Source organism: Arvicanthis niloticus, chromosome 15, assembly GCF_011762505.2.
Source record: "Arvicanthis niloticus isolate mArvNil1 chromosome 15, mArvNil1.pat.X, whole genome shotgun sequence".
In the NCBI taxonomy this organism is placed as follows: domain Eukaryota; kingdom Metazoa; phylum Chordata; class Mammalia; order Rodentia; family Muridae; genus Arvicanthis; species Arvicanthis niloticus.
Genome location: NC_047672.1, coordinates 45,934,054 through 45,947,893, shown reverse-complemented (window position 1 = coordinate 45,947,893; position 13,840 = coordinate 45,934,054). Strand labels below are relative to the sequence as shown.

Genomic DNA, 13,840 nt, shown 5'->3' with positions numbered 1-13,840 from the left:
TTTTTGACATGTATGGCTTGCCTGCCAAGTGTAGCTTGCCCTAGTGATTGTATACTTTACTTATGTGACTCCTCTTAACCCTCTGAGTATCAATTGTCTGATGCTCTGAATAAAGTTGGCTACTGCGTGTGAGTTTAGTCACCTCATTTCTGGGCTCCGCTCTCCCATGTTCCACTGCCTCTAGAGTGCTGTGCGGAAAGGAACAGTAGAGAACTCACATCTTGAGTCGCAAGCATGAGTTAGAGAGAGCAAGCACTAGAAATCACACATACCTTCGGAAACCTTCAACCCCTCTCCCAGTGACATACCTCCTAATCCCTTTCAAACTATGTCATCAACTGGGGACCAAGTACTCAAATATGTGAAGAAGGGGACTATTCTCATACAAATCACCACAGAGTCAAAGCCAACCAACGGCACGTCTCCAACCACCTACTTCCTCCACCTATGCTTCCTTTTCTAGTTTCTTCTTCATCTTAAGAGAGCCACCAATTCACACATCTATCAACTGAGTTCCACTGATCACTTACATTCCTCGTGATCCACTCCTTTTCTCTAAGTCCTACCTCTGAACATTGTACTTGGGTCCAAGCTTTCAACCTCTGAGACCTGGGAGGAGATTTCCTGCTCTAAGCATTTAGGTCTTGAGCAAAGCCAGTGTCAGGAGGAAGCGAACTACATAGTTTAGTTACAATCCTGTACATTTTGTTTACTATTTATTTTTTTTTAATTTAGAATTTTGCGAAATAATAGTACTAGTTTAAATGCCAAATATAATATATCTTTATCCGAGAATCTAAGTGAGTTCAGGAGTCCCCATTTCTCTGTCACTGGCAATATATGATCATGAACATCAGGCTGAGGTTATAATAGCAGCCTCAGCAGGCCAGTGGTCCAGCTGTCATTTTCTCGGCTTCTCAGTTCATCTACTTCCACACCAGTCTCCTCCCCGTTTCTCTGGCTCTCTTTCTGTATATGAATCAAAGGCCTGTTTACTGTTCACTGCATTCATTAAACCCATTTCTGTTTGATGTTCAGTCATGCTGTCCTTATGTGACAAGTACCACCATATGCTTCCTATCTCTTTATGTGGAACACAAGCAGGAATGTAAAGCAAGCAGAGGCATTGAAAACCAGTGCCTTAGTCCAAAGAAGATAGTCAGCGAAAAGAGACTGTAGCTAAGAGCCTAGTGGGTAAGGACAAGACAAGCTAGGTAACTGCAGAAGATTTTGTCGTCTGCTGTCTCTGCCCACGTATTCACAATAACAACACCAAAAATCTTTGAAACTCCAAACTATAACATCAGGTGAGTATTTGCTTCACCATTGCATGGAAATCATGGATTCATTTATATGTGTTTTAGGAGAACTGGAGAAAGCCTGCACAGAGAGAAACGGGGCCTCTAGTACTAGCTCTGGTATCAAAATGCCTTTGCTAAGTCATTTAGCTTCTCTGGGGCTTCCTCCTGTCTGTGCTTTTGGGCTGCTTTCTCTTCTAACTGGAATTCCCTGACCTCTTTGACGAGCACATTTTACTCATCAGAAGCATTGGCCTGGTGTCTTTTCCTCTCAGACACACCCCCTGAGAGCCCCCACCCACGCCTGAGCATTTAGATGCTACTTTCTGTGACTTTCTGCGGTACCTTAATGGTAGGACTTTACTCTCCTACTCTGTTCCCTTCCCCTGCCTCTCCTTTGCTTAGAAGTTCCAGGAAATATAAAAAAGGTTTTCTCTATACACATGCACCTGCCGTGAGATTGCTGAATGAAGAAAGTTTACATTTATTTCTTTACCTGAGGGGGAAAAAAAAAAGAATTGTCAACATTGGTGATTTGCATCTTTTAAAATCTGGAAAAAAAAAAAACATTATTTTTTCTGTTTAAAAATGTTGCCCTGTCTTAGCATGTGTGTGTGTGTGTGTGTGTGTGTGTGTGTGTGTCACTGTATGGAATTTACAATGGTTAGTAACAATACTTTTGTTTTTAATTTAAACTTTTGTTTTGTTTCGTTCCAGTGGATTTTTTTCTCAAATATAAAAATAATGACCTGATTTCCTGAACAATGGAGTAGAACACTCCCATCAGCGACTCCTTCCTTAATGACTCTGGTCCTCATTAGGAACAGTGCCTCCACCATGCTGAGTTCACTAAGGCGTTGTTATGACATGTTTATTTTCCTGTGCCTTCCATGTCTGTCTGCTGCCATTCCTCTGCCTGTCATTTCACTGACCTAATAGCTCCCTTAGCTGCTCCCTCCTCGAAGTCCCCACATCCTAAATTTTCCTCTTCCAAGATACTGAGGGTGAAAACGGTAGATAATAAAGTTTGTTTCATTGGTCCTCACAAAAGAAGAAACAGAACTTGAGAATGTATATGTGGCTTGTGCTGATATTTTGTGACAGCTCTGAAAAGGATTGTGGGTAATCATTTCTAGTTTCTACATCCTTAGGTTTGGAGATTTCTTAAGTTATGGGTTTACATAAACCTGATACATACGTTTTCTAGAAAAAACACATTCGTAAAATCTGGGGATAACTCACTGAATGCTCCTGAAAGGACTTAAAACATTTACTTCACTTATTCTGAAAACATATGCATAATAACAATAGTAATCATTATTTAAAAGAGAGGTGGCCCACACCCCTGCCATGCATGCAGGGTAAGAGACAACTTATAGGAGTCAATTTTCTTTTTGGTGTAGACATTGAATTCATGTCAATATGGCTATGAAGCAGCCTTACCTACTAATTCATCTCGACTGGTCAAAGTCACTTGGTTTTAAAAAGTAGCTCATGAAATATTTGAGTATGAACCCTCATTGTGTCTACATTCAGTAATTATATACAATAGTATATAGTAATTATATATAATAGTATATAGTATATATATACTATATATATATACTATATATATAGTAGTTTACACATCTTGTACTCTATAATACTCAGTATATGATCATGTGAAAACAAGCATACATGCATATTTTTTAAATTAATTTTTTATTGGATATTTTATTTACATTTCAGATATTATCCCCTTTCCCTATTCCCCCCCACCCAGAAACCTCCTATACTATCCCTCTCCTCCTGCTTTTATGAGGATGTGCTTCTACCCACCTACCCACTCCCACAGAGGTGGATGCTCACAGCTAACCATTGAACTGATCAAGGGGTACCCAATGGAGGAGTTAGAAGACTGAAGGAGATGAAGGGGTTTGCGGCCCCATGAGGAGAGCAACAATACCAACCAACCAGAGCTCCCAGGGCCTAAACCACCAGCCTGGGAGCACATAGAGAAGGACCCATGGCTCCAGCTTTATATGTAGTGAAGGATGGCCTTGTCAGGCATAGATGGGAGAGGAGGTCCTTGATCCTGTGATACATGCATATTTTAAGATCATTCTGCTTATATTGTACTCTCCTGGAACACATATGCAAGTAAAATACCCTAAAACTCTGGTTTAGATATCTATGTGAGGTGTATAACTTTGATATGAGGGGGGGCAGACTAAACTCTCTGCAAGAGCTGATCTTCAAACATCAAACTTATTTCCAGAGCTTAACATATAACCTAAGGTGTAGAGAAATGCCTCATACACATGTAATAAATAAATGGTGAAACTTAAGTAGTCCATAGGATGCTTCCTAACGTCATTGTCCTAACTCAAGACTACCTTTTCACATAGATCATTAGACACTTGCATCACTCAGGAGGAATAGTTACAGAGCACACTGGGATGTCTATGGCAGGGGCTTTGATCTAGGATTAACACATTCAATTCTACTGGAAGACAAGCCTCCACAGGATGCTTCTACCCATTTAGATTACTGTGAAGTAGAACCTGGAAAACTTAGGCATGAGGATCAACCAGAGATATTTAGAACACCAAGTTGAGCAGTGGTACCAGGGGTACCTAGCTACTTGTGATTTTCTAAACCAGTCAATAAGGAGTGAGAAACAAACAAAGCACCAGGGACACATTTGAATAGAGAACCTCTCCATTAGGCCCTCTGGTCTGAGTCTGCCTACTAACCTTGGGCACCCTTGTAACTGCCCAGCTAGTAAAGTCCCAACAATGCTTTACTATACTGCAGATGCAACACCTAGCAATCTCTTGTATAGTTCTCACTGAGTGCCTTGTAGATCCTATTATTCATGTCATTAACTAAGTCTGCTTCTCTGGATTAGGTTTCATCTCTGTAGGTGTTGTGTTTCTTGCCCTTCTCTTAGACACAGAAACCTTTGAGTCCTCTAGCCTTCATCTTTACCTCTGAATCTTTGGCTCCATTCTTATTGCCTGCATTACTTCTGATCTCCTAATTGAGCATCCAAGCGCTTCCAAACTATTTCATACAGAACACCAGGGCAGTTTTTCAAACACTCTAGGGCCAGTGAGAGGGCTGAGAAGCTAAAAGACCTTACCACCAAGTTTGACACCTGAATTTCATTCCATGGCCCCACATGGTGGAACAGGTCCTCTGACCTCCACAAAGCTCTTTGAACCTGTGAATGCATACACCGCTACACCCCCAAACACAGAAATGTCATAAAAATCATAATTTGCATAGTGCATGCCCATGCTCTAGTCTGAATCCTTCTGTTATCCCCAGTTTCTTTTACTGAATGCTAATCATCAAGACATTAGATGATGGGGTGGGGGTGGGGTGACTTGAGAAGGTGATTAGTTATTGCCATGACAAAACAAGCTGCCGTGTCTTTTTATAAGGACACTAATGTCATGACCTAATTGCTTCTGAGAATACTGTCACACTGGAAATTAGGATTCCAACACATGAACTGTAAGGGACACATAAACACCCCATGACACAGAACTTAAAGAATGAAGTGTAGGCATTGGTTGGCTCACCAGGAGCCAAGCTAAGTAGTCAGAATAAGTAAAGGCAGCAAGAAGAGGGAGATGGAATCCTAAAGACCCCTCAGGAACACACATCTAACTCCTGCTCAGACACTAGGTTTGTATATACTTGGCCCAGGGAGTGGCATGATTAGAAGGTGTGGCCTTGTTAGAGTAGGTGTGTCACTGTGGGTTTGAGCTTTAAGACCCTCATCCTAGCTGCCTGGATGCCAGTATTCTACTAGCAGCCTTCAGATGAAGATGTAGGATTCTCAGTTCCTCCTGCACCATGCCTGCTTGGATGCTGCCTTGTTCCTGCCTTGATGGTAATGAACTGAACATTTGAACCTGCAAGACAGTCCCAATTAATACTGTCTTTTATAAGACTTGCCTTGGTCATGGTGTCTGTTCACAGCAGTAAAACCCTAACTAAGACAAGGTTCATGGCATGAGATCTAAGGAGAGAAGACCTGAGTTTACAAAGCTGAGCTTGAACCCCAGCTAGGCTAGTGTAAAAATTCTTTGCTATAACTTGCTGGCAGTACATGACATCATTACTTTGAGTGTGTATGTGTATAAAAACAGAGACCAGAGGTCCCAACCACTATCCCCCACCCTCCAACCCCAACTTTGAGATAGGGTCTCTCACTGCCCAGGATCTCCTGTAATTAGGCTGTGTTGTCTGTCCACAGCACTGGGATTACATGCCCCCACACATGTCCTTTTTAACACGTGTTCTGGTGACTGAACTCACCTACTGAGCTAATGCCTCAAACCCATTGTTTTCATGTGGCCTGGTGATAGTTGTTTGGATTGAGAGACCTGGACAAGGGCCTGAGGTGTGTATTTTACCTTCCAAAGCATACCTGGCCTCCAGGTTCTCTCAGGATCCCTTGATCCCTACCTGGTGTATCCTGCCCCCAACCCTGGACTTTCTAGCCTAGGGGCTGGTCTTCCCTTTCCTCAAAGGCTCTTTCTTATATATTCAACACGTTGTGGGCTTTCCCCTTCTCCTTCTCTCTCTTTTGCTCTTTCTCTTTTTTTCTCTCTCCCCTCTTTTTCTTTCCATGGTGACTCCTCAGCCTCAGTGCTTGAGGCCAGTTAATATGTCTGAAAACAGCTTCCCAATAAACCTGTGTTTAATCTAATCTAATCTGGTTTGAATTGACTCATTTCACCAGTGGAAACATCTCATGCTCCTTTTCTTTCTTTCTTTCTTTCTTTCTTTCTTTCTTTCTTTCTTTCTTTCTTTCTTTTAAATAGAAAAAATGCTCCAATGTGCCAGAGAGGTGCATTAATATTGAAATTGTTAATTTTTATTTAATGCATAGTAGTTGTGCATTTTCATTTCTTTATCTTGGAAAATCCTCTGTATCTGCTTCTTCATACCTACAAGTAATTGTTGTTGACTCTATTTGCTGTAGTGTGCTTTTAAAGTTGTTCCCCCATGTAGACTTCAATAACTATTAGCCACCCTCTCTCCATCCTCTCCCTCACCTTACTTTCTGCTACTCACAATTCTACTCTTTTAGGAGAGCAATTGTTAATCATTTGAAGCATTTCTTGCACACCTGACACTTTTCCGACTGCCATAGGGATATCACCTTATTGAGTCCTCATGGAGAAACGTATTATTCACCCCTTTATGAGGCAACCAGAGCACAGAGTGTTTGACTGACATACTTCCAAATCAAGAGGGAGCAAGATGCAGCTTGTGACCAACCTGGTGACTCTACAACACAGTCCTCTGGTTTGTTCCTAATATTTTTTTATTTGAATTTTATTTCTTCCCCCACTAGAATAACATGCTAATATGTAATTCAAGGAGCTGTGGTAGAATATGGTGAAACCCTGCTTATTAAGGCTGAACTCTACTGTGACCAGATAGCTTCTCTAGACTCAGCACAAAATAGAGGACTCCTTCATCAGCACTTCCCCTTCTCTGACCTTGTCTGGGAAGCCTGAATTCCTACACCCTCCACCGGGGGAAGGTCCAGTAGTCCTTGGCACACCTACAAGTTCAATTTCCTCTTTTCCCCTTGCTTTTATTCTCAATAAGAACACACCCAGCATGTACCTGGGATTCCTGGAGTGCCTCCCATGCAAATGAGGTATTCACAGAACTTCAAACTTCTAGCTAAAGATTTTCATTTACCATAAAACCTCCTTAGCACTCTCCAAGGTCCATTTATACCCGATTCACCCCTAAGGGAGGTATTCACACAAGCTAAGGACATCTAAAGGAGCTGTTTCATTGAAGATAATCAGAGAAGGAAGGCCTTTGCCCAAATGATCGTTAACTCTTAAGATCCTCAGAGAAGGTCTCTCTCACCTCTCTCTCCTCTATCCCAGCTCTCTGCCCTCACTCTCTTACCCTCACTCCTTCAGAACTCCACTCATTTTGGAGCCTTGGCTGGCTCTCCAACACACATACCACAGTGAAAGAGGATCAAAATTTCTCATGCACATCTTATCAGAAAATTTAGGTACCATATGCCTTGTGTAAAAATGAAATATGACGTGCAATTCGATGAACAAATATGTATTGGGGAGATGGCTCTGTGGGAGGATGAGGAGCTGAGTTGGGAGAGCTAGAAGTGTGTCCTATAGTTCTGGTATCCCTACAGGAAGATGGGTGTTGGAGACATATAAATAGATGGAAATTCATGAGTCTGAACCCTGGCATGTGTAGCTAGGAACAATACAGGGGCCCTGTTCAAACAAAGTGAAAGGTAAGGACTGGCAGATAGAGGCCTTCCTATGGGACATACGCTTGCTCAACTAAAGACTGAAATAATAATAAAAAAAATCACAACGACTTTTCCTGTGTGTTCCTTAATGCTGACAAGACTTCTGCACAACTGACCTGGTCCCAAGAAGCAGGTTCTTTATAGTCAAGACTCTTAACACATTCTAAAAAGAGTTAAGGCACCTTTTACAATGCCATCTATGAATCTACAAATTTAATTTAAAAAGGGGGTGGGCATATCTATTAGCTATAGGTCACTGAGTAAAATGTCATCATCTTTCTGAGATCCAAATATGTGTCTTCAGAACCTTTGAAGGTTGATTTCTCAGAGTCGTTGAAATCAAGTTTTAATACACTGCTTCTTTAGAGGTAAGAAATAGACCTTTTTGTCAGTTGAAAAGACCTTGAATGATCACTTTTTGAAGATATTCCTGATGTATTAGTAATGACGGGGGCCAGTGAGAAGGTAAATCCACTAAGTTTCTTCAGTTTTGATAACATGGCTGACTCCTCTTGTGCTAGACAGTCCATCCACAGATGGTGTGTACCTCAACTGAATTCTGCATTTCACTCAAAGAACAAACATTAACCAGATATATAAAAGGACTTTACAAGCAGTTACACTTGTTCTCAGCCCTCTAACATCTGGTCGGCTACAATCAGAACATTTCATTTATAAAGCCACAGCTGAGGAGCTTTTTACTTCTGACTACAGTTTAAGTTCTTGGAGATGTCATAAGGTCAGGGAGGCATTCAATCTGTAGTAGGACAGATGTTGTCAAGTATGTTAACCTTGCACAATTGGGTGGTTTCAGTGTCTCTGCATAACTGCAACTGGTTTAACCAGATCAGGAATCCTGTTTGACAGACACAAAGAAGTAGAAAAAAAACTAAAGCAAAGATGAAGAGATTTAAACAAGTACTTGGGACCTGGGAACAAGGTTTTAAATACACGTTTTCGTTGTTCATAGTACCAGGAAAGTCAATGTGTGTATGTATACACACATGTACACACATGTATACACACACACACACACACACACACACACACACACTTCCCTGTTTTCAAAGGTTGTTTCTCTGGGGCATTCCTCAACATTTAATAGTTTTTTTGGAGGGCAGGATTACAAGTGGTTTTGGGGAGGACTTTCCCAGAAAGGCTGAAGATTTCAAAGCTGTCAAGGTTAGCTCCCTCCCTGTTTTCCCAAACCTTGGTGGACCTGGGCTGGGGATAGTGCATCTGGCCTGCCCAGCTCTGTCCTCCTGACCCAGACAGCTCCCTCCGGCAAGGGAGAGCAGGGCCAAACCTAGGTCGCACCGCCCCCAGCCTCGGGGCTGTCTGCCAAGAGTTCGAGGCCACCCCAATCCGGATATGATGAAAGGGAGCCACAGAGAGAGAAGTGTTTGAAGAGTGTAGGAGTGGCAGCCCGAGGGTGAAAGAGGCGCACAAGAGGATCCTAAAGTCCTTCCTGGAGCGGGGCTGCCCGGAGGAAAGGGACTGAGAGCGCGCAGAGTCAGCGCGGGCGGCTGCCACTGTCGCCACCACTCCCGGGGGCGGTGGGACGTGGTCAGGCTGCCGGGACGCGATGGTGCCGCGGCCCGAGCCTCTCTGACTACCGGTGGCGGGAGGAAGGGACTCCGAACAGCCCGCGTGGGGGGAGATGCCGAGGTAGGTGGAGGTCCCTTAGGTCGCTCTGCCTCTGGGGTCCCCGCGCGTCCCCTCCCGGCGCGCGCTTCCCGCTCGCAGCGTCCCCTTAGGCTGCTTTCAAATCCTAACTTCCCCGGGGTGGAGTTGGAGGAGGGACGCAGAGGGGGAGGGAATGGCCCCGGCGCGGCGGCGTGTTGGGCTCTAAAAACAGTTGATCCTACTGTCCCTTTTGCTTTTCCCGCCAGAGGCAGGCCGTTTCCTGCACCCAGCACCTAAGCAGCCGGGGTCGGTGCACCCCGCGGGGACGGCGCGGGCTCGGAGCGTAGCCCATGTCCGCCGCGGGTGAAGCCCTCGCTCCGGGGCCCGCGGGGCAGCAGTGCCCGGCCGAGGCGGGCGGCGGCCGGCTGGGCTCCCCGGCCCGTGGTGAGTAACGAGTGCTTGCACACTTATGGATGGGGCGGTGGGTGGGTGGGGATGGTGAGGGGCTGCGAGGATGGGCTCCAACTTCATAGTTGTGAACTTTTGCACACTTCGTGTTACTTAAACAAGTCTGCCCGTGGATCCTTGCCCCAGATCAACAACCGGATAGGAGGGCGGGGTCCCTGGTCCCTCTACTCCCCCTTCCTTGTGAGAAACAGAATGGCTTCTACCTTCTGCCTAAGTAAGCGCTTCTTGGCCAGAGACCCAGGAGGGGTGTGAGGTCTCCAAAACTTGTCTAGTTCTCTTAAGTTCTTATGTTCTTTTCTCACACAGGACTGTCTCTGCTCTCTGAGCAAGTGTGGGGCTCTACTCATCTTTCTGCTTCTTGTGGGGGTACTCTGACCCCCAGGTTAAGCATCCAGGTTTCTGAGACCAGTGTCTTTTGGAATGGCTCCTGCATATGTTTTCAATAACATTGGTTTTGAAATAAACATGTCCCAAGACTGAATTAACTCTTTTGAGTTCTTCCAAAGGGAAAACAACATTTTTGCTTCTGGGAAGCTTCCATAACCACATTTTAAAATTCTTTGAAGGTAATAGATTTCAGGTGTTGGCAGAACCAGACTGGTACATTTCCTCTTACCTTTTCCAGTAAGGACAATTCAAATGAGGAGAGTTCTGATTGGCAGACACCAGATAACTTTGCAGGTTTCCAAAACTCTTGATTTTAAGCATGTCCAAAATCTTGTCTCCCAGTACCCCAATATATATTGCCTTAACTAACTTTCTTTCTTTCTTTCTTTCTTTCTTTCTTTCTTTCTTTCTTTCTTCCTTCCTTCCTTCCTTCCTTCCTTCCTTTCTCTTTTTTTCTTCCTTTCTTTTTTCTTCTTTTTTTATGCAAAAAGGAAGAGAAGTTGCTGTTCTAGCCAGAGTAGATAATAGCAGAAAATATCCATGCTTAAATTGAAATGTTTTGTTTATCATTTTGTTTTAGAAGAGTGACTCATTTCTTTTCCTAAACAGAGAGGATCCAAGTGATTAGCTGTAGAAAAGCACAGACATAGGCTGATAAACATGTTTTCTCAGAAGCAGCCCATCTTACACACACTACTGTCAACATTGTCATTTCTCTGTCATTAGCTATGCCAGCCACAGTCCTAGCCACTCCTGGATAGGCTCTTTATAACCCCACTTGGACCATTAATCACTGCTGTTAAACAATGCTTACGCCAAAAATCAGCACCCAACACGCCAGGTAAAATGATTTGATTTTGAAAATAGTCAGTATGCACAAAACCCAATGTTAATGTAATGGAAGTTTAAAATCTCCTGGAAGAACTTGCTGTGATACCTAGTGTACCTGTGCAGTACAAAGCTGTTGGATGTCAGGACCTGAGTTAAATGCTAGTTGCATACAACATGCATATCTTTCTATGGAAAAATCAATGTCCGGTTGCAACTGAACATCACCTTCCTCAAGTAGTCCCACCTTCTTACCCCATCACTGGGTTTTTGTTGTTCTTTCTGAAAAACAAAACATAGTGTCTGAGCATAGTAGGACATTAGCGTCCAGTTCATCAAAATTTAGTTTTAAAATTCTACACACAACATATAGTAAGGAAAGTATAATTCTTTAGGGACATTTACAGAAGATGTTTTGTAAAAGAAAAAAAGAGTGAGACATGTCTTCTGCAGAGTTAAGCATCCTTATTATATGTACACTGTGCTCATATATGTAATACCACACTTAGTATGTTGCAATCGGCTATTCACTACACTATAGTAACCCCAGGTGTAATCCTTAAAAGTTGGAAGTAATTTTAGGGATTTTTTTTTTTTAAATCTGGTTTGAACTTCCAAATTTTGGAATCAGTTCTACAACCTTTAAGGTGGTATTGGGAAACGCAACAGAATAATCCAGTGCGTTTTTTCAACATTGAGTTGGAAAGGTTTTCTTTACTGAGAGGACAGTCCCAAACATTTACCTTTCTGTTGTGCTTCTGCAATCTTTTCTATTGCTTTGAAAGCATTATAGATATTAGGACTCTTTCTGGCGTGTTCTGAAAGGTGTTACAGAGTAAGGTGCTTGCATGCTACAAGCTGTACATGGGAACCAGGAAAGTGGCAGGCAAGGTATTTCTGGGATTCAAGGTCCAGGAGAGGAAGTGGGCCAGGAGATAGCATGACTTAGTTCTAGTTATGTACTGTCATGTGGGCTCATATTTTCTGATGTCCTAAGGGCTAGTGGAACTCTAGGTGTGTATGTGTATTCTTTCATCATTTTATAATAACTAATTGAGTGGGGTTTTTTGTTGTTGTTGTTGTTGTTGTTGTTTTGTTTTTTGATTCTCCTATGGCAAAGACCCAACCACACTTGGAGGTTGGATATGAACTCTGGGCCTCTGATTTGTTGTCTTTGCTTTTGCAAACAGAAAATAAATGTCTTTTAAAATGATTTTTCTGTTTATAACCAACTTCTAAAATATTGAGTTATAGTGTCATGCAAAATTCTTGTAGAAATACCTTGGTAGGTGAAAGGCTATTTGGGCCATGCTTGTTCTTCTAAGAAAATGGGTTTGTAGATATGATTCCTCTCACTGCCATTTTCTTTGCTTTTGGATTAAGCATTTGAATGCTCTTTCTGCTGTCATGCAGTACAGTAACTGAAAGAGCCTTTAACTTATATGTAGTGGAATCTTTAGAAATAATTTATTTCAATGGGTTATGTCTTTACATGAGGAAAAGGATGCCCAAAGAACGTAAGGGGCTTGCTCAATACAGCGATTGCCCCACATGCAGTGACAAACAAGAAAGCAGGTGGAGCACAAATTGTAAAACGTATGCCATAGTGATAAATGCGGTTGCAGTAGTAAATCAATACAACCTTGTCACATGAAGGGATGCACTGAAGTTAATAGGCTCTGGATAGTGTGAATCACTGGAGCCCGTTTCCATCCCAGCCCCCACCTCAGTGCACTTGCCAAGACGTACACTGTTGGACTCAGTGCTGGTATATACTTTAATGTGATAATGTGTGATTTAATGTACTCTTGTCTCTAGGGAGAGTCCTCTGAGACTATTAGGCGGACTTTTCATAGCAGGATGCAAAATGCCAGTGAAGTTAATTAAAAATAATCTAAAATAGAAGCGAGGGAGAGGTTCTTCAAGCTGAAACTGCTTAAGAGGAGCTCCGACTTAGAAGCTTAGCTGTGTTGTCAGGAGTTTATAGAGCTAATCAGATTTCCTTTTGGGAAGCCTGTTTGTTTCAATTTATATAATGTAAGCTTTACATATCTGAGTTTCTCTACTTTGGTCATGCTGTTTTATCTCTTTTAAAGATGGCATTTCTCAAAATTTATTATCTTTGGACAGCTTCTGTCATTACTTCTCAACCGGAGATGATTTTGGCCCCAGGAAGATTCTTTAACTACATCTGGAGACATGTTAGGTGGTCCCAATATGGCAGGGTATGTTACCAACACTTGGTGAACAGAGGACAGGGATACTGTTCAGCATCCTTCAGGGCACATGACAGCACAGTAACCAAACAATAAACAGCCTGGCCCAAAGTCAGTACTGCTTAGACAGAAAAACCTTCTGTCCTTATTTCTTGGGCACCAATAGGAATTCATCCTTACTCGGGTGCACAATAAGATTCTCTAGGTAGAAAATCAGAGGATCTGCATGTGCAACAAGGTCCGGGTGGTATTTGATTCTGTCTAAAGTTTATTAATTCAGAGCCTTTATTCATAAAAATACCCATTTTATTGACTTTTAAATAGAGAACAGTCCTTTCTTTTTATGCTGGGCAGGGTAGAAGGGAGTGCAATAGAGACTTTTCAAAAAGCTGTACAAACAATTCTAAATTTAAATTTTATAGTCCATAAAAATGCTCTACTGATGTAAAGCCTCTAAATTTTGATTTTACATTTTAGCTCAATCCCAAAGTACTTCTGATCTTTGAAACCATATATTTAAAACAAAGTATGTCTTAAATAGCATAAAAGAGATGGAAGAGGAAAATCAAAGGCATGCCACAATGAAATAGCATTGGAATACCTTTGCCACCTCCATAGAGATGCTTGTCCTGCATCCCTTCACAGCTTCTTGGAGATGCTACTGGGTAGCAAGACACAGGGACAGTTCTCACCTTTCACAGGAGTCCTGT

General features: G+C 42.5%; 1 protein-coding gene across 3 annotated transcripts in view; it reads left to right on the top strand.

Moving 5' to 3' along the window:
- Positions 1–8,935: 8,935 nt before the first annotated feature.
- Mdfic (MyoD family inhibitor domain containing) overlaps positions 8,936–13,840 on the top strand; it is a 78,929-nt gene continuing 74,024 nt past the window's right edge. The window contains exons 1-2 of one of the 3 annotated variants that reach the window (XM_034519569.2): positions 8,936–9,273; positions 9,498–9,675. In XM_034519569.2, coding sequence (XP_034375460.1) covers positions 9,582–9,675 — 94 coding nt within the window. In that variant the 5' untranslated portion in view covers positions 8,936–9,273; positions 9,498–9,581. The remainder of the gene's footprint in view (positions 9,274–9,497; positions 9,676–13,840) is intronic. The other 2 variants (XM_076913677.1, XM_034519567.2) reach the window with 2 other exon arrangements.